General features: G+C 45.3%; 1 protein-coding gene across 1 annotated transcript in view; it reads left to right on the top strand.

The window, feature by feature from the left end:
* The first annotated feature begins 2,953 nt into the window (after positions 1–2,953).
* Positions 2,954–22,734, top strand: part of LOC148020972 (ABC transporter B family member 19-like) — a 174,099-nt gene continuing 154,318 nt past the window's right edge. The window contains exon 1 of the mRNA XM_087698809.1: positions 2,954–3,530. Coding sequence (XP_087554935.1) covers positions 3,105–3,530 — 426 coding nt within the window. The 5' untranslated portion in view covers positions 2,954–3,104. The remainder of the gene's footprint in view (positions 3,531–22,734) is intronic.

Raw genomic sequence — 22,734 nt, 5'->3', positions numbered from 1 at the left:
CTCTCTCTCTCTCTCTCTCTCTCTCTCTCTCTCTCTCTCTCTCTCTCTCTCTCTCTCTCTCTCCCTCTCTCCCTCTCTCCCTCTCTCCCTCTCTCCCTCTCTCTCTCTCTCTCTCTCTCTCTCTCTCTCTCTCTCTCTCTCTCTCTCTCTCTCTGTGTGCACCTTTCCAAACCATTTAAGTCCCTCCTTTTTGCCCAGTAACATAGGTGAGGCTAGCATATAAGTTAGTAATAGTGAAAAGCCTAATTTCATGCAAAATTCACACTCTATTTTTGTGTGTGTGCATGCTCATGTGCACTTACTTCAACCTTATGAGCTAACTTAAGCTTTCCAAACATTTGGAGCCCCAATGCTACTTCCCTATTACCACACGGTAAAGGGAAACATATATTTATTTACTTTTGCAATGATAAGAACATTTAATGCAAAGGGCACATGCATTGTGTTGGATTATTACCGAACTCCAAGTTTATTTTTAAAGCTTTTGCATGGTCTTTGTAGGAGACATGTGAAACCACCATTACATAAAGAGAGGGGAAAACACAAATAATCTATTATATATTATTTTAGTTGTGGCTTTGGTAATGACAGGGAATTACCAGAGCTCTCCCAAACTTGCTAGCCTTCCCAAGCATCCCAAGCTACTTTTGAGAGTTTCCAATTTGAATTTGAATTAGAGTAGTTAATGCCATAATAAAGCGCGCACGCGTGCACGCACGCACGCATGCACACACACACACACACAAAGTAGAGCAACAACGCTAGGTAAGGAAGTCATCTCTCACACAAAGGCAAAGAAATCTCTCTCTCTCTCTCTCTCTCTCATATCCATAGAAGGTCAACTAAGTTAGGTGAGTGGGGCATGCTGTGCTCTCAGGGAGAGATATGTGTGTGTGTGTGTGTGTGTGTGTGTCTAAGCCAACGAATGGTCTAGGCTAGATTCACTGTGCCGTTGACAATGGTGGAGCTTGGAGTGCTTTGGGCACAACATGACATGGTGGTAGCTTTAAAGGACTAAACTTTGTTAGCTATGTGGCGGGTGAACAAGCAGAGGCTACATTGTGTGCGGTGCAAGGTAGTGGGAGAGCATAGAAGGTAGGCCAATGGAAAATGGTAGGAGGTGGGAAGTGGCAAGTGGCAGGAAGTGGGAAGTGGCAAGGGACAAGTGACAAGTGGCAAAGGGGTGGCAAGTAGTAGGTAGTGGGAGGCAAGAAGTGAAAAGCGCAAAGGGGTGGTGGGTACTAGAAGGACATGGTATTGTGAAGGTTGGGGGACAACATTATGTGCAAACAAAGTGCCTACAATGTGTGAAGTTGGGTGGCAACACTAGTGAGATGGATTAGTAGACAGTGTGGTTGGTGGCTGCCCCTACTACAAGTCGACATTGGCAGTAGACCAGTGGTGGTGGGTGATGATTAGTGGTGGCAGTAGAAGCGAGAAGGTAGCCCAATAGTAGTAAAGGTGTTGATGGTTGATAAACAAATAAATTAATATATATACACACAAATAATTAAAAAATATGGAGCTAGAGAGAGGGTGTGTGTGTGTGTAGATATTTAAAGATAATTTTTAAAAAATTGGAAAGAGAGAAAATGTTTGCACAAAGAGAGAGGTAAAAATTTTAGAGAAATAAAGATGAAGAGAGAGAAAAAATTAAAGAGAAAGAGAGAATATATATATATATATATATATATATATATATATATATATATAGATACATATAAAGACAAAATAAAGAGAGAGAGAGAGAATAAAATAATTTGTAGAGGGAGAGAGAAACTTGACAGAGAAATGAAAAATTTGGAGAGAGATCAGATGACAAGAGAGGGGGAGAGAGAAAATTTAAAGAGAGAGAAGAGAATTAAAAAGAGAGAGATGGAGAGAGAAAAATTGTCAAGAGAGAGAGAGCATGAGAGAGGGGGAGAGAGGAAAAATGTAGAGAGAGAAAGAAAGTAGAAAATTTGAGGAGGGAGAGAGAAAGAAGTATGTATACACACACACAACGTAGAGAGAGAGAGAGAGAGAGAGAGAGAGAGAGAGAGAGAGAGAGAGAGAGAGAGAGAGAGAGAGAGAATTGGAGAGAGGGGGAAATTTAGAGAGAGAATAAAACATTTTAGAGAGAGAGGGACAGAGAAAGAGAAAAAATGGAGAAAATCTTACCAAGATTTAGTATAAACTTAAAAATCTAAAAAAGAAGAGAAGGTTTACAATATAGAGGTTCTTCTCTATCCAAAATTGTTGATACGAAAAAGCCTTTTTCACCAAGAACGATGTTGGTAGCAAGATGGCTGGGAACATGATACGAATTTGAAGCAAATTAAGTATGCATGGGAGGCTAAGGCCACCTCAATGAAGACAAAGAAGAAGATTTGAGATATACAAATTCATATTTCTATAAAAAGTATAAATACAAAAAAGCCCTCTTACCAAGAATGATTTTGGTAGGAAACCTTCTTCTTTGTTTTCATCAAACAAATGACAAACAAGTCTTTGCATCTGAAAAAATGAACGTTTTTATATAATGTGTCCTTGTAAGGTTAAGGTCTTGAGCTCAAGGCTTAGGGTTAGAAAAACAAAAGAAGGGAATGTTTTTGTTCACCAGGAGGACGGCATAATATCAAGTAAGTCTACATGGAAGGTTGAGGTTGGGCCAATGAAGACACTAAACAACTCGAAAGGCTTCACATTTTGAAATCTTTTAGAAATAATGTAAATTTACTTCGACGAGTTTTATGTTCTAAAAAACGTCAATTTATTTTTAAAAATATACAAGCAAAAAGTCCATTTCCACCAAATAAACGGCCCAAAAGGTTACACATTCGAAAAAAGACTTTCTAATAATGTACTTTAAAAATAAAATTAGGATCTTGAGGGATCACTTTTTGTTTGGCATGTATAATATGAACATTAGAGCGAATAATAAGTCAGTCTGCATGGGATACCAAGTCCGGCCCAATGAAGACAAAGCCATGCAAGAGACGTCCTGCCGCTTGTTGGCTTGTTGATACCTGAGCCGACACAATCAAAGTACGTCTCTGTGGTACGTGTGTGTGTGTGTGTGTGTGTGTGTGTGTGTGTGTGTGACCTGCCACAGCTCACCAGCTATGGCGGTCCAGTGCTTCAGCACCAGTCAAGACACCACAGGTTACCTGGCCAGCACAGAAGACCATTCCCCAGACTCGACGTCCATGAGTGTCCCCTTCACAAGCTCCATTGCACCTCCCTCTCCAGAGAAAGAAGAAGAAGAAGGCGATGGTGAAGTAGTGGAATTGGAGGAGCTGCAGGAGACTAATTCAAAACAGTCCGAGTTTAAGGCAGGCAAGACAGATAAGATCGAAAGAAGTGCTCCCTTCTGGTGGATGTTCTCTGATGCAGATGGATGGGACTTCCTCCTCATGGCATGTGGCACCCTGGGTGCCATCGCCTTTGGGTTCATCCAGCCTGCTTTCTTCATCCTGTTTGGGAGCATGATCAATGCCTCCGCGACCTACCATGCAGACGCAGTAGCCCTCGGCAACCAGCTCTCCAGGGTAAGTAAAGGAACAAAAGAGGAGGAACACTAAAATTTTTGGTAAGAAAGAGAGTGAACATTGCTCTATTGAAATGAATCTGATCAGCTGTTTGAGCATTTAGAAATCCCTGGTGACTCAGATTGCATATTGCTGCGTTGAATTGAATCTCACCTGATTGAACGCAATAGAAATGTTTGGTGATTCAGAATGAGATACTCCTTATTTTTTCATTTTGCATTGGGGATTTCTTTGCATGCAGCAACAAGAATTACTACGTTGATGGCTCTCTCATCTGGGAGCAGCTGGGGCGATTAACACACACAATTTTTGGGTCGTCAAGGATGCCAGATTTGCATGGTAGCCTCTCCTTGAGGTCTAACATCATTGCTTATCTTGGGACTTGCATGTTGGCTGAATGGCCTTATGCACAGTTGATTCCTTTTCAATATTGCAATATTAGGACAAAAGTGAGTTAAAATAAGAGGACAGTAGCCTCTGCTTAAGGTTTAACATCGTTGCTTATGTTCGGACTTGCATGTTGGCCAGACAGCCTTATGCAAATTTGATTCTTTAGCAAAATATGTGATATTCAGAAAAGAGAGTTCAAAGAAGAGGACAATTTCTATATGGTAGGACAATCCCAAGAGGCCTTAATGCATATTCTACATTCTAGGTTTTGAACCATGGTGCATTCAAACTTGCAGAGAGAGAGAGAGAGAGAGAGAGAGAGAGAGAGAGAGAGAGAGAGAGAGAGACTGTCTACCCTGGTTCATGCCCGTCCCGCTATCGTCTGCAGGCTCTGCGCCCGTCCGCTATCGTCTGCAGGTCCGCCGCCTGCGTCTGCAGGCCCCGCCCTCGTCAGCAGGCCCTCCGCCCTCGTCAGCAGGCCCCGCCCTCGTCTGCAGGCCCTCCGCCTGCGTCGGCAGGCCCCGCCCTCGTCTGCAGGCCCTCCGCCCTCGTCAGCAGGCCCCGCCGCCTGAGCCCCGTCGTCCTAGTCTGCAGGCCCCGTCTGCAGGCTCCGTTGCCCTCGGCTGCGTGCCCGATCTCTTGTCGCCCCTGCTTCGCAGCAAGTCTGTGGCTGACGGTTCAGCCCTGCCGTTGCCTGCTAGCCTTCTTCCTCGTACAGCTCAGCTTTTATTAGCTGTCTTTGCAGAGTACACCCCTGGACAGCGCATCTGTACAGACCAGCGGGTGAGAGAGAGAGCGGGAGAAAGACAGGGTCAGTCCTCTTTCACGATCAAATTGTCATACGATGGCTGGTTTGGATCTGGATTTCATAGACCAAACAGTGGCGGCACTTGGCCCAGATTCTGATGCCGAGGAACCTGAGGATATGGTTCCGTGCAACGAAGAGATGCTTCCTGGTCCCGACATTCAGCCTGCGGGTAAACGTCCCAAGCATACTCCGGAAGAGATAGGTGTTCCTCAGGATCGTTCCTATGCTCAGGTTGCTTCGGATCCTGCGGACTCCCAGGATGTTGACTGGGAGCATTTATTGGAATTTGCCAACACGTTGCTTGGCGACTACGTTCAACATAATCAGGAAGCCTTTTCCGACTCAGCGCCTGACGATGTTCTGGACGCCACCGTTGACCCAAAAACTGTCCTGCGCTCCTTTTCAGTATTTTATGATCGCGCTGTGATACTCTTCTTCACTGGTCGAATCCCGCTGCTCTCCCGTATTCGCCAGTGGCTGCACAGTCTGTTACAAGGGGAATGTGTTGAAGAGATTTTTGTTGGCTCCCGGGGGTTTTTTGAGGTTCTGTTAAAATCATACATCTAAAAGTTAGGGAATTTTCCCAAGTCCCAAAATAGTTGTCATCTAATGCTATGACTAACTAAATGGAGAATAAATTGTACATAGGTGATGAATACAAAATAATGTCAAAACTAGATACAATGTGGAACTACTCTGGGAGTACTCTTATCCCGAGGAATCTCTCATGGGTCTTTCTAACATAGAGAGACTAAAGCGGTAAGGTAGGGTTCCCCGACGATGATGTATAGTATTCCTTTGCATCTACAGATGATGCCTCTTGGGGAGTGTGGACCAGTTGGGTGTGGATGATAGACTCTACATCTCTCTATGGGCTCTGTCTAGGGTGACTCTTCGGGGTGGGGCCACCAGTTGATTCAATGGGGGCTTTGTGGTAGAGGGAGTGATTGATGCTCTATAGAACTCTATGAGTGTACGCTAGTGTGTGTCTTTGTGTGCTTGCTCTGGAGTCTGTAAGAGATGCTCTCTATGTTGGTGTAGCTCCAATAAGAAGAGCTTGAGCAATCTCTAGTTCGGAAAATCCATCACCCTGGATAATGGCATGAATCCCTCTCTACATAGTCAATAGAAGTGTCTTTTGATCTCATAATACATTGGGCATCTACATATGTCGTGCTCCTTTGTATTTGGCTCGAGTTGATAGAGTTGGCAAATCTTGTCCTTTGGGGAAAGGGGTCTGTGTTGTATCTACTTGTCTCAATTCGTAGCTGGTGTGAGGATGTATGGAGCTGTCCAATGGTGCATTAGAAACCACGAGACAAGTGTGCATCCATGTATCTCAAATGGGTAACAAAGCCATCTGGAGATATATGCACAAGTTTTGATAGAAAGCCATCTTTGTCCCTAGATCCTCAATAGGTGTCACCCATGTCATGGCTGTGTGTAGCTAAATAATGTCCATCCTAATGATTTGTTTAGTTGCTCTCGATCCACGATGGGATCTTGGAACCCTAAATACTAGTTACAAGGGTGGAATCTTGGTGGGCAAAATACCCTCGTGGAATTCTGTATATCTTTTACAGGGTCAAAAAGATGGAAATTGTAATAAACTTTCAATATAATTAAAAATTTTATTTTACTCAAGGATTGTTTGAATTGTATACGTGTTCGTGAGATAAATTACGTGAAGGAACCTGTGATTTAACGGACTAATTAAAGAAGCTCGTTATATATGTTCCTATAAATGTGTTGTAGGTAATTTAAAAACTAAATATGATTCCGTCATCAAAGGAAAGCGGGTGGATGTAACCCCTGAGGGGTCTGTCCAATGGTAGGGTGGTCCCAATTAGCTGGGAGCTTTTTTGCTCTAGGTGAGAGCTATCCAAGCTGTATTGTAGGGGTGGGAGGTGATCTATGCGTAATCCACATAGCCATAATTGTGCCTTTGTCCAAGCATACCAGCACTCGATATCCCCTTGTAATGCTAGTTGTCTAGATGAATCTATTGTGAGCTGGGAGTATCTCTATCTTGGCAAGCTCTAGAGCATATGCAGGAAAGTCACGGTTTGGAAAAGGGCCTATGCCACTATGGGTGGTGCTTCCATCTTTGCCCTAATGATCTCGTGGTACAATGGGCTTACCCCGGATCGTCTGTGAAATCATCAGTACTAGGGGTCTCTCCATTTGCTCCCATCCTGAGAGAGAGAGAGAGAGAGAGAGAGAGAGAGAGAGAGAGATGGCATGCTGTACCTTGCACAGCCTTGCGTCACCTTACAGATGTCCTATTGGGACCACCAGCACCAACAAAGGGACAACGCATTCTGTCCTTGATGACAGCTGAGTCCCTGCAGGGAGTTGTGACCCTGCAGGCAGTCCGTTGTAAACTGCATACAGGTGTGACCTGCAAGTGACTAGTCAGACAAGCAGTCATGCAGTCCAGGACTCCTTCTATCTGCTGTGCTAATGGACAGACATGCAGCCATACTGAACAGTCGCCGCAGACTGTATGCAGGCAGTCTGTTGTAAACTGCAGCCTGAGCTGACTGCGGACCTGCATGCTCTCCTGCAGACCACATAAAGGCCAACAAGCGTGTGAACATATTGACACACAGTTCTACAGACAGGCACAGTGCAAACAAGCAGGCAGACACAGGGGCAGACTTGCAAACCTAAAATGCAGCAAACCTGCAGTGTGACATAATTGGCATGAGAGGCGGATCTTCTATGCTCAGCTGACAATATGTCTGGACTCAATACTTCATTGAGCAGGTTGTTGAGGCCCTAGGACTCTAGATGGGGAAGAGGAAACGGTACCGTGCATGGAGGACATGGTAGTGTGTCCTAATGTGCAGCCAGCTGTTAAATGCAGCAAACCTGCTTCAGATGAACCCATGGTGGGTTTTTAAGGTCCTACCCATTTGGAGCCCAATGTGCACTCCTATGCACAAGTTACCAAGCCATCTAGTGATTCCCAAGACATAGTCTCACTTGTTGCTAGAATTTCCCAACACTCTATTGGGTGAATACGTCGAATATAATCATCGTGATGTCCCATAATGTGATGCTGAACAAACGAAGGTGGAAAATCCGGAAAAGCTAAAGCAGAAGACAAAGACAAAGGCCAAGGCAAAGAGAAACGGAAGACAAAGATGCACAAGGAGAAGAGTCTTAAATAAGGGAGAAAGGCGCACAAGGAAAAGCGCAAGTCAAAACTTTTGTAAAAGAGCGTAAGCGCATCATGGTTTAATTCAAGGAGCGCCGGGCTCTCACCCCGGGCTCTCACTCGTGCAATTTGTAAATGTAGATGAGCGGTGGAAATGAAGCTAGGAAGATAGAAGGACAATGGAAAAAATGGCCTAGGCTACAGCCGGCCATGTAAAAAAGGGGAAAAGGGGATGACCGTCCAAAAGGGATTTAGGGTTTTGTATATAAAGTTGAAAAGTGAATGAGAAGCTCATTCTTGTGTGTGGCCAAAAGTAGCTCTCCTCTTCTTCTTCTTCTTCTTGTTCTTGCTTGCTTGAGCTTGTGCTTGAGAGAGGGAGTATGAGAGTGTGAGGATGAGGGACCGTGGGGTGGAGAAGCTCTCCATCTTCTCCTCTCTTCTTCTCTTCTCTTCTCTTGTCTTGTCTTGTCTTGCTCGCGGCAATGGAGCTTGGAGCTTGGAGCGGGAGGATCGAGCTTGCTTGAAGCTTGTACTTGGATCGTGGAGCTACCGGAGTGAGCGGGAGAGGAGGTAACTCGAGCGGCACGGAGGTAAGCTCACCACACCCGTAGGTATGGATGGCGCGTCGGTTATGTGAGAGGTAGCCATTAGTGCTCGGCTAGGAACGCTTGAAACAATAAGCGGTCCGTGGGTCTTGGCGGTTGAGTGAAAGCTCTCACATTTTGATTCTGTTGCCGGGACCAACGGATTCAAGCCTTGAGCACTTGCGCGCTTCAAATCGAGCATTGGAGTAGGGTTTTCCCCCGAACTGGTGTTTGAGATAGGTAGAAAGTGAGGGGGTTGAAGATGGTATTCGATCTCCTTGGCAAGTAGATTCTTTGATTTTTTGAGATTTATGTTGTGAGATGGAGTAGTGTAGGTATTTACTTTGTGATTTGGATACATTTAGGATAGGAAAAAACAAAGAAAAAGAAACAAACAGTAGGGTTCTCTGTTGCTATATAACAGGCTAAAACAGGGAAATAGGGGTACAGATCCTTGGAGTGCCGTTTGATTCGAGCACCACAGTGGTTCCAGGCATGTCTGGCATTCCCTTGTAGTGTCTTGTACCTATCTGGAAGGGGTGGACGATTCGGTGTAGTAGACGTCAGTCTAGAGGTATCGCATGCAACTCGCGGGCCGTGCTGTGTAGTCGGACCAGCTCGTCCGAGTCCCAGAATCGGACCTGTCCAGAATCGGACCTGTCCATAATCGGACCACCCTGTCCGATCCGATTCCCAGAATCGGACCACTTTTTGATCCGACTCCCAGAATTGAACGTGACCAAAATTGGACCACTGGGCCGATCGGACCAACCCAAAATTGGACGTCCGATTCTGATAATCGGACTCCTGAAAATCGGACATCTGAAAATCGGACAAAAAACTGTCAAAATCGGACAGGCATCTAGAACACAAATTTTGACACATCTAAACCTCGAGATTGACCCCAAGGGCTACGTAGAGCTAAAGGCACATCACAGATCCATCACTGGGCTAAAATTTAGAGTACGTAGTTCAAAAATTGGTTATAAACGGTCCTTCAAATTGTGCATGGCTTTTACCGTAACGGCCCTGCGGGCTGGAGGGGACTACCCCCCCCCCCCCCCGGACCCCGCAGAGGGGGTTCTGTCCCCTCCACACCTCCCCCAAGTAGGTTGGAGGGAAACCACGCGCCATGACAGGTCCTCCAAATTGGACCCTAGTGTAGTAATGGCTCTACACGAGCATGGATTCTCGCTTGCAAAAGAGCAACTAAAAGCCCATACCCGAATAGAGAGAAACAGAGACCCTAGAACGTTAATGGGCCAATCTAGCCATCAAGGGCAAAAAGGCCACACCACGAGAACACAAAGACATTGTGTTTATACCATGTCTAGTCAGAGCGAAATGCAACATCAGTAAGCTACAAATGCCAAGATGACTAGACATGACACTCTTGACGAGAGATGTACCTTGAGCAACACTGCACAAACAACCCAAGACATTGGTGGAGAATCCACGTCTGGTCATGCAAGTGGGAACTCAAGGGCATTTGTCAGAAGGCTTAAATTTACAAGCTAGGACCCGGACGATGAAGACATAGTACCACTTGCTTATCTTAGGGTCAAACTCACCGCGAAAAGAGAGCATGCTATTGATGCTCTGATTGATGAAGGAGCAGATTTTAACGTCTTGACCTATGAATCATGGACCCTACTAGGCCAACCAGAGCTCACACCGACTAGTGCAACTCTTAGCCCTTATGGGGAACACCCACAAGCACTCATAGGAAAGTGCAAAATCCTTGCGACAATTGAAACGGAAAGCTTGCCTATTCTATTTCATGTGGCTCACGTTAAATATCGGCCTGCCTGGTGATGTGGCACCCGGTGATAATGAAGAGCCCTCCTTTTGGGTCAAAAATTTAATGCGTTGCTGTCAGGAATCGAATCTATGTCCTCTGGCTAGCAGACGTGCACCCTACCATCTCACCCATGCGCGTTAGTTGAAAATAAGTAAATTTGTTAGATATATATATTCAAAAAAGAAATGTGACCCCTAAAAAGTACAGGGTCACCGACACGTGGCCTGTCTACGGGCAATAGCCCATAGCAGGCCGATATTTAACGTGAGCCATTTCATGTTCCTCCAAATAGTGCTAGCTGCGGGAAAGAAACCCTCCTAGGAAGACCCTTCAAAAGGGAGACCAAGTGTGAGGCTGACTACGTAGCTCAGAGGATACACCTGACACTACCGGGTGTGAGGATAGTCAAACCTTTAGCAAGGGTGACTTCATCAAACCTCAAGGGAAAGGCAAGGAATGTGCTGACGTAATAGTAAAGCCTACTAACGAGAGCAAGGACTTGTTGGAAAAACTGATACAAGCACAGGTCGAACAATGAGAACCAGTGAGTGAGGCCAAGCTTGAAAAAAGAAGGTCAAGAGACAATGCTGAGGGCAGGCTTTGGACTTACAAATATCGTAGAAGACCCCAAAAGAAGTCCAAGCCTTATAGACGCAAGGATCGATGGAGGGTTAGCACAACGCCGCGATGGATATCCAAAGCGTTGCTACGTGCTCAAGGGTACTACGCAGGTAACCGATGGATTTGGGTACCAAAATCCCTTGCTAAACCGCCTCCATCAGCTAAAGGCCAGATCGCATCAAGAGCAAAGAAGCGTAGGAGGAGATCTAAACGAAAAACCAAGGCTCAAGTCAAAAACAGTGGAGTGATCGAGCCCCTCATGGTCGAAATCAAGAAACCCAATGGGACCAATTGGAGGGTAGATCCTTAGCCTAGCATGCTTGACAAGCAGACATCAGGTGTAATCGTTGAGGATATGCAAAAGTCACTAGTGCCCAAGGAGCCTTTGATTCCCCAAGAGGATAGCAGGCATCCTAGGCACAACATTGCTCATGGCAAGGGTAAATGCTCAACAGAGCAAATAGCAAAATTATCTAACAGCCACGAGCAAATCATTCAGCCAGTGCCAAGTCCATCCAAGAGTCCTAGATCTCCTACATCCTCTTTTTCCAAACGGACACAGGAAGCACAATAGTGGTCGTCAATGGCGGCTGCTCACTCCCAATCTCTATCTCCATCGAGGCTTCCAAATATCCAAGAGGGGGGACATGACACTAGCCGTAGCTCTCGGCCCAAGGATATGCCTGTGCAACCCAATGTGACCAGATCAACTCATGCCCGATTTACACTGACGACGCCCAAAGGGCAATAGAGGATGCGACCACTTCCGATCGCCCTAGGGACCTGACACCGCAATCCACCAAGGGTAGCCAGCCCACTAAACTAGCTGCTACTACTTCCAATTAGGGATCACAATAGTCACAGCCCTTGGCCGTGACAATGCCCTGTGTGGAACGTGTCCTTAGTAGTTTACTTGTGGAGGAGGTGTCGCAACCAACTTCCTCGACAACTCCAGTACTTTCAAAGTGCCTAAAGCCTAGGCCGGAGGAGTTAAACACAAGGGAGTTGGCTAAAGAGCTAGACTCTCCAAAAAGGGAGGCAGTTGTATCCTCACAACCGGACAAGGCTATTCAGCAGGCCATAGCTGCGTCCCATGAGGACACACTAGAGAAGGGAAATGCTGAGGCCCAACCAAGCACATCACCGGTTGGCCTAGTTCAGAATCCTGAGTTGACGAGAGATGCACCCTCACGGACCAGGAAACAAAGGAGAAAACAACGAAAACAACAGCAATTGTAGGTGGTTGTGGACCCCAAGAACATTGAGACGAAAAGCGCTGGAGAGCTGATGAATAAAGTATCGAGTCCATCCACCAATGAACCCATTAATGCCTCTCCTAATAGCGGTGAACCCTCAGACACAATCGTGTGCTCTGAAAAACCAAAGCAACCGTTGCCATCAACAGTTGCTTGCAACACTCTATTCACTGACAATAGAACTCACATTGATCAATCAAGAGTGGATACAACACTGTTACAACAGGGTGACAAGGTCATACTAGTCACACCCAAGGGGAACTATGGCGCAATAACGAAGCCTCAAGAGAAACAAGGAAACACCAAGAGCATGAGCAATCCTAGCGTTGACCAATCTTGCTTATACAGGCCTGAACCCCCAGCTATGCTAAAGCCTAGGCAAACTCCTAGAACCTTGCATGAAATAGCAACCGAGCAAGCCCTCGTTAAACATAGAAGTGTCGCAGAATGCTTAACTGAGTTGGATGCTAAGCTCAAGGTGTTTGCATGTGTTTACGTCCTTGCGGACATGGGCACAATCCCCAAGGAGCAGCTTGGAGATTACTTGCCCTTCCCTTTATCTTGGGAAGAGCAGGAACATCTTAACGAGCACTATGACAGGCTCCTGCATGAACGCATGCGACTCATCTCTGACGAGGAAGCCGACGAACTGTGCTTAACCGTCACGTTCAATGAAGTGCTCTGCCAACCAAATCTCGTAGACCTAGAGTAACTAAAGCGACTGTCAGCAAGCCAGAGTCAATGTGAACAACATTGGTGTGAAAATCGCGTTGCAATGGCCGAACTAGGAGCCCAGATCATGACAGTCTCAGAGGAGCGATTGGCCAAATGGCGGTCTCAAAGAGACTCAACCTATGTAGCACCAACTTCCCTTCGAGTGCTGACTGCTATTCGGGGTACGGACTTAGTTGAAACTAGCCAAGAGAACGCTCTATTTAATAAGGTTCTCAATGAGGAGGAGTTACATATTGCCAGTAGACTCCGACAAGGTTCCATGCTACTCGATGTGGCAAAATATCTATCGGTATTGAGTAAGCTGCCACGAATACTAGATGCATGTGCCACGCTCCAGTACAATCCCGAGTTCTACAATTGGTTTCTATCCTCGTGAGGTGACATGGATTCATATATGTATATATATAGATGTATATATAAACAATGATTTTTGTGTCACCCTGTATAGATACTATCAATACACACAAGCAATGATAGTCAAGCGCAGGGAGAAGAGTTGGGTTTGACAGGCTAAGCTCCTCAGGTCCTCTCATCACACTTTTAAAAGTTGTGTGACCATTCCCACCTCCAAGTGAAGGGCATGCAACCCTCATTACCACCATAGGAAGCCTTGACCAACGACTCTGATGGTGTAGATGGGGTACCGTCTGTTTCTATACACCTTTCCCCCTTTCTGGTCTATCCTTCCGAGGAGGAGCCCTGCCTAAACCCATGACCGCCAGCCGATGTAACTCGGCGTGAACCAAGGTGTGCTAATGGTGGCAGGAGGCTAAATATACATCACGGGGGTCATCCCTCTACAACAAGCACTGCATGCCCTACCCCTTCCCTCCTCGTCCTATGTGCTTAATAACCCGCACTATAATCCCTTACATATGAATGGTCTTATCATGTAACAAATCCTAATCCTTGATTCGCATCTTACAGGTCCCCCTGCGAGGAAAGCATGGAGAACCAAGGGCAACTAGCTTGCAAGGACGCTCTTCGCAGTCGACGGGAACATGCAGCACACGCTTCTCCGCCAGTGCGCTACGTGCCCACTCTTAAAAGGTACGCCAAGAAACGCGGCCCCAAGCGACACCGCCCCGGATGAAGGCCGAAGAATCCGCGGGTCAAGGGAGCAGACGCTCTAGGAGGCACACAAAATGTGGCAACGCCAGTTGCATAGACCCCCAACGCACGCTCGGGCACCAGGTGCTCACGAAGTGACAAGGCGGCCAGGGATAGGGCAGAATTTAATAAATTGTTTAAAGACATTTTGGAAACGGTAGCGGCCCGGGACTATACCATTCATGTCCCGGCTGACATGTTCCCTGTCTAGCCTCATGGGAGCCCCGCACTAGCACCGCCCCGGTCGTCTAGCCAACCGGACTCACCCCGCCTCGTACCTATCGACTAAACCCCTTTGATGTACAAGTAGCTCGACAATTTAGCATGCCAGGACATTTTGTTTTTTGATGAGTAAAGGGGCAAGATCCCCACTTGTACACATTCCCGTTACCTCTCGTTACTGTATGCAACCTTAACAAGCAAGGAAATAGGCATCCCAATAGACATCATAGAATTCTGAAAAATTATGTCTTAACGTGATTGCATTTGTTTGATGTATTTAACACAAGCGAGCATATATTCTCACGAAGTGACAAGTGGATGTAGGATAATACAGGTTCTTGTGTGAAAGTGTTCAATGCCTGATCACCGCAAGACCATTGAACCCACAAAGAGCCGCGACAAAGCCACGCTGCCGAAAGCAAAAATCACCCTTGCCGACCACCCACATCGCATGGACCAACGCACATTCATGGGCCACGCTCTCTTTCTGGGTCAAGCTCTATAGTTGGCTCACGATAGTCGTTATCTCAATCGTATCAACATCGCATGTGTCGCAAGGAGATTTGCAATATCTTAAGTGTATCTCCCCATCTCAACAACTGCTTCTCTAATAACGAGGCTAGGGCATAATCATCACTGTAATATCAATTTCCTGAGTCTTTGAAGCTTGACATTTTCCAACCCATTGAAAGGCTGATAGCCTTAACATATTGTAATGGTTGTACTCAGGCAAGTCCCAAAAAAAAAAGAAAGAAAGAAAGAAAGAAAGAAAAAAACACAAGAAAAAGAAACAAAAAAGAAAAAAGAAAAGAAAAGAAAAGAAAAGAAAAGAAAAGAAACGAACGAAAAGAAAAGAACCACCCACAATCACAGCACAGCACCTAGGGGTCCTCAAATTGGGTACGTCCAGTGACCTTGATCGACTGGCTCCGTCCCTAGTCCCCTAGCCCTATAGCATCATCCACAATTGTTTAGGGCACATCAAGGGCAGGACATACCTAGGGAGCTTGTCTCGCCTATGGTTAGACCTGTCACCCTGACCCACTTGCATAATTCCCTCTTGCACTCTGCCTTAATACCATTGCAATCAATTGTGGTAAGCACCACACGATTGGCCATGAAATGTACACCGTCCTCATCAAGCAAGCCCAATAGCTTCCAGACCGAAAGTGCGGTGTCCCTGTATTCAATTATGCTCCGTTGTGCAGTCACAATGCAAAGGATGTCTCATATACCTTCACGTGAACTTATTCTCAACATGGACAACTTTGCCACATCAACACATTGTTACGAGAAACTAGCCCGCGGTCTTCTAACTACGTAATATCTAGTTATGCACGAGCACTTACATAGTATCTGCACCAAAGTATATACACAGTTTGGGTCCTCAAGTGCAGGACAATACTCTCAGCTTGCTTAGAGTTCGACCTGTCTCCCAAACTAATAAAAAATGTCTTGTGCACGATAAGAAGATTAGCACTATCCCTTAGGGAGAGACCACACAAGATGTTTTCAAATTGCAGGTATTGAAGCCTCCAATGATATTTCAATCGCTCTTTAGCGACACCCACCTCTGAATGCTTATCCCTTACCATCCGACAAGCCCGCAAAGAATCGTCACGTGCCGCATCTCCAACAAACCTACACTTGGGCTGGCCATCAATGCAATCCCCAACACAGAATAGCCCTACCACCACCTCCAACAACCTTCCACCTGCCACCTCGGCCACCAACAGGTCCCTAGGACCTTCTTTCACACCACTACCAATACTCCTCCACGGAAACCACAGGTGTCCTTGTCACCCACGTCTTCGGTGCATGCTATAGCCTGCTACCTACGACGGTGAGTGTCATGGGACTGGCACTCGTCTAGGAGGGGGATAATGTTAACCCTCAAACAAACGAAGGTGGAAAATCCGGAAAAGCTAAAGCAGAAGACAAAGACAAAGGCCAAGGCAAAGAGAAAGGGAAGACAAAGATGCATAAGGAGAAGAGTCCTAAATAAGGGAGAAAGGCGCACAAGGAAAAACGCAAGTCAAAACTTTTGTAAAAGAGTGCAAGCGCATTATGGTTTAATTCAAGTAGTGCCGGGCTCTCACCCGTGCAATTTGTAAATGTAGACGGGCGGTGGAAAGGAAGCTAGGAAGATAGAAGGACAATGGGAAAAATGGCCTAGGCTACGGCCGGCCATGTAAAAAAGGGGAAAAGGGGATGACCGCCCAAAAGGGATTTAGGGTTTTGTATATAAAGTTGAAAAGTGAATGAGAAGCTCATTTTTGTGTGTGGCCAAAAGTAGCTCTCCTCTTCTTCTTCTTCTTCTTGTTCTTGCTTGCTTGAGCTTGTGCTTGAGAGAGGGACTGTGAGAGTGTAAGAGAGTGAGTGTGTGAGGGTGAGGGACCATGGGGTGGAGAAGCTCTCCATCTTCTCCTCTCTTCTTCTCTTCTTTTCTCTTCTCTTGCTCGCGGCAATGGAGCTTGGAGCTTGGAGTGGGAGGATCGAGCTTGCTTGAAGCTTGCACTTGGATCATGGAGCTACCGGAGTGCGCGGGAGAGGAGGTAACTCGAGCGGCACGAAGGTAAGCTCACTACACTCGTAGGTATCGGTGGCGTGTCGGTTATGTGAGAGGTAGCCATTAGTGCTCGGCTTGGAACGCTTGAAACAATAAGCGGTCCGTGGGTCTTGGCGGTTGAGTGAAAGCTCCCACACTGCGGATGCTTTGGATATCCATGTGGACACGCAGAGGGCATTTTGCTCCTTTTCTACTTTTTACGAGCATGGAGTCATTCTCTTTTTTACTAGCAAAATTTTGGTGCTTTCTTGTATTTGCCAGTGGATGACATCCATCTTGTAGGGGGATTGTGTAGAATAGATATTTGTGGATTATTGGGGCTTCTATGGGGTCATGTTGAGATCGGGGAAGAAGAGGGATGATCTTTTAGGCTGGTTGCCTCTCTTATTTTTTAGACAAGTGGTGCATATGGTGCCATGGAGAGCCATGACTGATTTTCAATGTTTGCTCAAATAGGAACATCTAGTATGGGTTGAGGTTGAAAATTGCGTGCATCAGTTTATTGATCTTTGTTAAAGGAGGCAATGGTAACCATTGGCACTGTTTTGGTTCCTCCAGGTATGAGGGCGGCCAATAGGAATCGCTTGTGCATGTTGTGGGGCATTGCTTGGAAGAGGCCTAATTGGTTAGACTTAATTGCAATGGTATAAATTTTCTATGGTTCAGACTACCTTTGCAGGTTACTTCTCTTGTAGCAAGCTTGGCCACTTCATGGTAGAGTGACTAGAAAAGAAAGATGCAAGTGCTGATCATATTGTGGACATTGGAATTTGGTATGATGGTTGATACATCAATCATTGATGAACGGCCTATACAAATAGTTTTTGACAAGGGCGAGCAACTAGTGCTATCTTCAGTTCCTAATGAGACAGGCTAGATTGAAGTTCAAATAAGAAAGGCAAGGTCAATGTTTAGTAGCTGGTTGGTCCATTGGCACGTGTTGAGGATTCCTTCTGTACATATGTGCGTCGAAAGGATAGATCTCTGCATGTGTTAAGTGCACTTGCTATGATTCCTTTTGGTTCTAAGTCTCTAGTACATTTGCGAGCTCATATGGAGTGATCATGAGACCCACTTGCATGTCTTGCTTTTGGTAAGTAAGGTAAGGTAATCACACCATAGGATCGCTCATACCTGTGCTTGGCTACTAAACATGAGGATAATCCCCCTTCATCTAGGTCTTGAGCGTTATTGGAAGAATGCCTTTGGCTAATTTCTTAGATGATGGGATTTTTGAGGCATTGGCAAAAAAACTTAAGTCGAGGCATGATTGGCCTTGAAATTGATGTTCTTTTGCTAACCCATGAAGATAGCCACTTGGAATGTGCGCAGGATTTGTTGTCGTAGCAAATTGCATGATATGTGGCATATTTTGCATGAGAATAAATGGGATGAATTATGTGTTGTTGAGCATAAGATTCATAGGGAAGTAGGTAGAATTGTTGAATGCCATGGGTCCCAATTGTTTTATGCTGGGGTATTGCCATGCATTACTTTGGCGTCCTCATGGTTATTCATGAAAGATTTAGCCAGTTCTTGTTCAAAACGATATATTTGGCTGGTTCTAGGTAATTGAAATTATGTTTGAAGGCGAGGTTTTATGATTGGTCAAGATCTATGCACTGAATGATCCCTTGAACCGACGCGACTTACGGGCTCACATGAAAGCAAGCATGTCCCTTGGCTCTCATGGGTGACTTTAATATGTGTGTTGACCCTTCACAGTCTACCTCTGAACACTTAGCGATTGATGCACCAAAGAGCCATGCTTGGGATGATTTTGCACTGATTGCTCTCAAATAGGATCTCTTGTCTTGGCTTTGCCCATCAGCCGTGGGCTTATTGTCGCAATATGCTTTATCTGATCACTTTCCTCTGCAGTTTGATATGCTTAGACAACACATTACTTCCTTTGCACAATTTTTGGGCAGGCTTCCTTTGTGCTTCAATTCCTTCTATTCGATCCATGTACTCTTCAAGCATTACACAGGACAACTACTTGACAGGTTTTTGCTACTTTCCATGTACCGGCATTGTCAGCTGCAGTTCAAGATTGATGGCTCCATAATTCTGCTGTTTTTAGGGATGCTTTTTGCCAATTTGGACCTGGGGTTTTAGCTTGTGATGCAGGCCGTTTTTCAATCCGCAACACACTGTGCAAGATGAATGGCTTTGGGCATCAATATAGAGTTCATTTACTAATTTGTGGAGTGAAGCAGATGGTTCCCCTGATCCAATAATGAGATGTAGTAAACATATGGATGATGCCTTGATACAGATGTCAGCCACGTTGCTGTCACAAATGCTTCAAATCTTGTCTTATGCTCAAGTTGCAAGTCAGTCTGACGTGTCCTAGGAACAAGATTGGGTGCATCTGCTAACACCTTACGTGTGGAGTATATGGAGCACAACTATAATACTGTGCAATTGTTTTGATAAGGAGGAACAAGAAGGTGTTGAAATCCTTTGTATCTTCTCATAAAAGGGTGTTATGTTGTTTTGCACTGCCTGTATTCCCTTGCTTTCGTGGATTAAGCAATGATTTCATGTCAAGCAACAAGAACATGTTGACAGAATATTTGTAGGACCTCGTGGCTTCTATGAGGTACCGTTGAAGACAGCTGAACAATGCATGTTTCTTCTAACTAAATCCCTATTGTTCTTTAACCGCCGATTGGTTAAGATGGTGCCATTGAGACCTATGGCTGATGTTTAGAAGCTTCTTAAACAAGAATGTCCTATTGGGGTGGAGGTTGAAGGCTGCTCAGCAGTGTATTGGCCATTTTTGCCAGATGCTATGACTGCCATTGGAAAGGTTTTGGGTTTCCCAGTGTGCATTCCATGGATGCAAATTGACTTTGCATGCTTTGGGATACTACCAAGAGGCATCCTAACTGGCTGCAGCTTAATTCCAAGGGTATGCATTCTTTGAGATTCAGGTTGAAGGGGTATGTTTGCTGGCCATTGTTTTTCTTGTGGGCAATTGGGATACTTTATGGCAGAATGCCCTTCCAATAATGTTGGCACCCTGATTTGGTTGATAGTTTTGGGATGCATGATAATGGTCGTCATGTAGGCTTACCCACAAATGCTCCCCTTGCAAAGCCTGGCAATAATAAAGGTAAATAACTAGTTCAGCCCTCATTCATTGCTGATTTTGAATAGCAGGTGTAGAACAAAAAGGCCAAAAAGTTAGGGACGGTACATCTTACTGGTAGTCAAGCATAACATAATGAAGTGCTATACACTCATGCAAGGAGGAAGGAAAAATGCACTAGGCAACCTGTGATAGGAGAAACAGGGACATCACATAATACTCCTTATGGGTAATCCTTGTGTGCTGGCTGAAGAATAACATGGTAATTGGTATGTGTGTGTCATACTGAATGCAAGTATGTAAACGAGTGGCTCAAGAGCTATTTGAACCTGCTTGGCTTAGAGGTGGTGACTGGTCCATGGATGTAATGCTGGTCGGTGGTGAGTTGCCAGTCCACCTACTACATTGGGAGGTATATATGTTAGATGGCATGAGGCCTAAAGTAGAGGTTGATAGTGGTCATGTGATTTTCTCTCACTGTTTGTGTCCGTCTCCTGGTTTTGAGCCTCAATCTTTTGCTTGCCTTAGGAGTATCTGGAGGCATGCCATTTCTGTGGGCATAATCCTGTGTTGAGATATCGAGCTCCACTCGTGATACGCCAGGGTGACTGTTGTGTATTTATGTCACCGACTTGTCAGTTGCAGATGCGGTTGGTACACCACCCCTGAATAATAGCTACATGATAGCTATCCTTATCTACTCTAGTTCGTGGCTCAATTAGTATGCCACCTTAGTTAGTTGAGTTTGGTTTTGAGACCCATATCTAGGGTTCCTCTATTTCTTTGTACTTGAGTTCTTTTGGCTTACACAACTAAGAAGAGGAAAACTGTTTTCAGCCTCCACCCTTGTGTGTATTCCCCCATTGTGCAAGCAAGAAAGCTACAAGTGAGACTCCTTCCTTCTCTCCCACAATCTTGACATGGTATCAGAGCCTTGTTCGTGGTAAGGAGCTCAAGAAAGCAAGCCAAGCTCGCGGTGTTCTGGTAAGAGGAGCAGTGTTGCTTTCATTTTCTGTTTTGGGAGCAGATCTCTGCAGGTAGCACAGCCGGAAATTGCAGGAGTGCATTGTCTCAGGTTGAGACGCCCTTCGCGGTGAAGCAAGAGAGTAGTTTATGCGGCGACCTTGTTTTTTTGATTTGAGGCTATTTCGGGGCCTGTTTTGGAGGCGGAAGTTTTCTGCACGCACTCAGGAAAAGGCCCAGTTTTATGCTGTGCAGTCACTGTTCTACAGGTCGGTGAAAAGTTTCTGTAGAAATTGCATCGTATGCTTGTGCGCAGAGACATTGGGAGTTACAGAATCATCCCTATTGCCTGTTGATGCAAAATCGTCACTAGGAAGTGATTGTGTGGTCAAATACCACTTTCGTCAATCTTGCAGATTTGCCTTTGTGAGGCTGAAGCTGTGTTGTTTGCAGTGACAGAATTTTTTGCAGTGTTCTGTAATGGCGTCTGATTCTCTCTCACAGATTGTCACTGAAAAGCTTGACAAGAACAACTTCCAGGCATGGAAGTTTAGAATGACGAATTTCCTTATGAGAAAAGGATATTGGGAATTTGTTGCAGGAAATGAAGAAGAACCAGTTCTTCCTTATGTTCCCAATCAACAGCAAATGCAGGCATTTAAAGCATAGCATGAGAGAGCCAGGAAAGTTATGTACTGGCTATCTATCAGTATTTCAGACTCTATGATTGTGCATATTCAGGATGCAAGTACGCCAAAGGAGGCATGGGATACTCTGTCAAAGATGTATAGCACAAATACGCAAGCCAGGAAAATGCAGCTCAAGCAAGAGTTGCACAATGTGCAAAGAGAAAATATGAGCATCAATGACTACCACATGAAGGTGAAGAAGATTGCAGATGCACTTACTTCCATTGGGTCGCCAGTGGAAGATGGTGATTTAGTTTCTGTGACCTTGAATGGTCTAGGAAAGGATTATGCGCAGTTTCGGACATCCATTTTCGTCCGTGAAAGATTTCCTGATTTTGAGGAGTTGATTGCTCTTATAATTTCTGAGGAGCAGAGAAATGGTGGTGCATCTTCTTCAGGAGGAACTTCAAAAGAAGCTGTCTTCTACTCAAATGCTGGAAGAGGTAGAGGCAGAGGTAGAGGAGGCCGATATGGAGGCCGTGGTAGAAATCAGAATATGCAGCAAACTCAAGAAAACCAGTCCTATGGAGGAGGACGTGGTAACTCTAGAGGCAGGGGGAGCCAAAGAGGTCGTGGTGGATGGCAAAGAGGCCAAAATGCAAACAGTAATGTTGAATGCTACTATTGTGGTAAAATGGGTCATATGGCTAAAGATTGCTATAAAAAGCAGAATGACATCATGAATGGAAAACTGCAACAAGGAAATTATGCATCTTCTAGTAGACAGGGTGATGACAGAAATGAGCACTTGTTTATGGTGCAGCACATGAACAATTCTGTGACAAGTGCAGAATAAAGTAATGATGTATGGTATGTTGACTCAGGTGCATCAAACCACATGACAGGTCATGCAGAATGGATGGAGGATGCAAGAAAAATGGAAAAACCAGGATTTGTGGAGACTGGTGATGATACTGCACATCCTATTGTGCAGATTGGAAAAATTCCCTTGTCTATGCAGGATGGGAAAAAGAAATACCTGTCCGATGTATTTCATGTCCCGAATATCACCAAGAATCTGGTTTCTGTTGGTCAAATGGTTGAGCAGGGCTTGCAGGTCAGATTTAATTCTCATGGATGCTTTGTTGAGGATATGAAAAATAAAGATCGCTTGATAGCAAAAGGAAAGAAGAAGGGCAGAATGTTTACATTGGATGCAGACATGTCTGAATTGAGTGCAGCAATGTTTGCACATG

Source organism: Lygodium microphyllum, chromosome 18 (assembly GCF_053477565.2).
Source record: "Lygodium microphyllum isolate KBCC chromosome 18, Lygodium_microphyllum_v1.1.10, whole genome shotgun sequence".
Classification (NCBI taxonomy): Eukaryota; Viridiplantae; Streptophyta; class Polypodiopsida; order Schizaeales; family Lygodiaceae; genus Lygodium; species Lygodium microphyllum.
The sequence above is the reverse complement of the archived record's forward strand: the minus strand, read 5'-3'. Positions and strand labels throughout refer to the sequence as shown.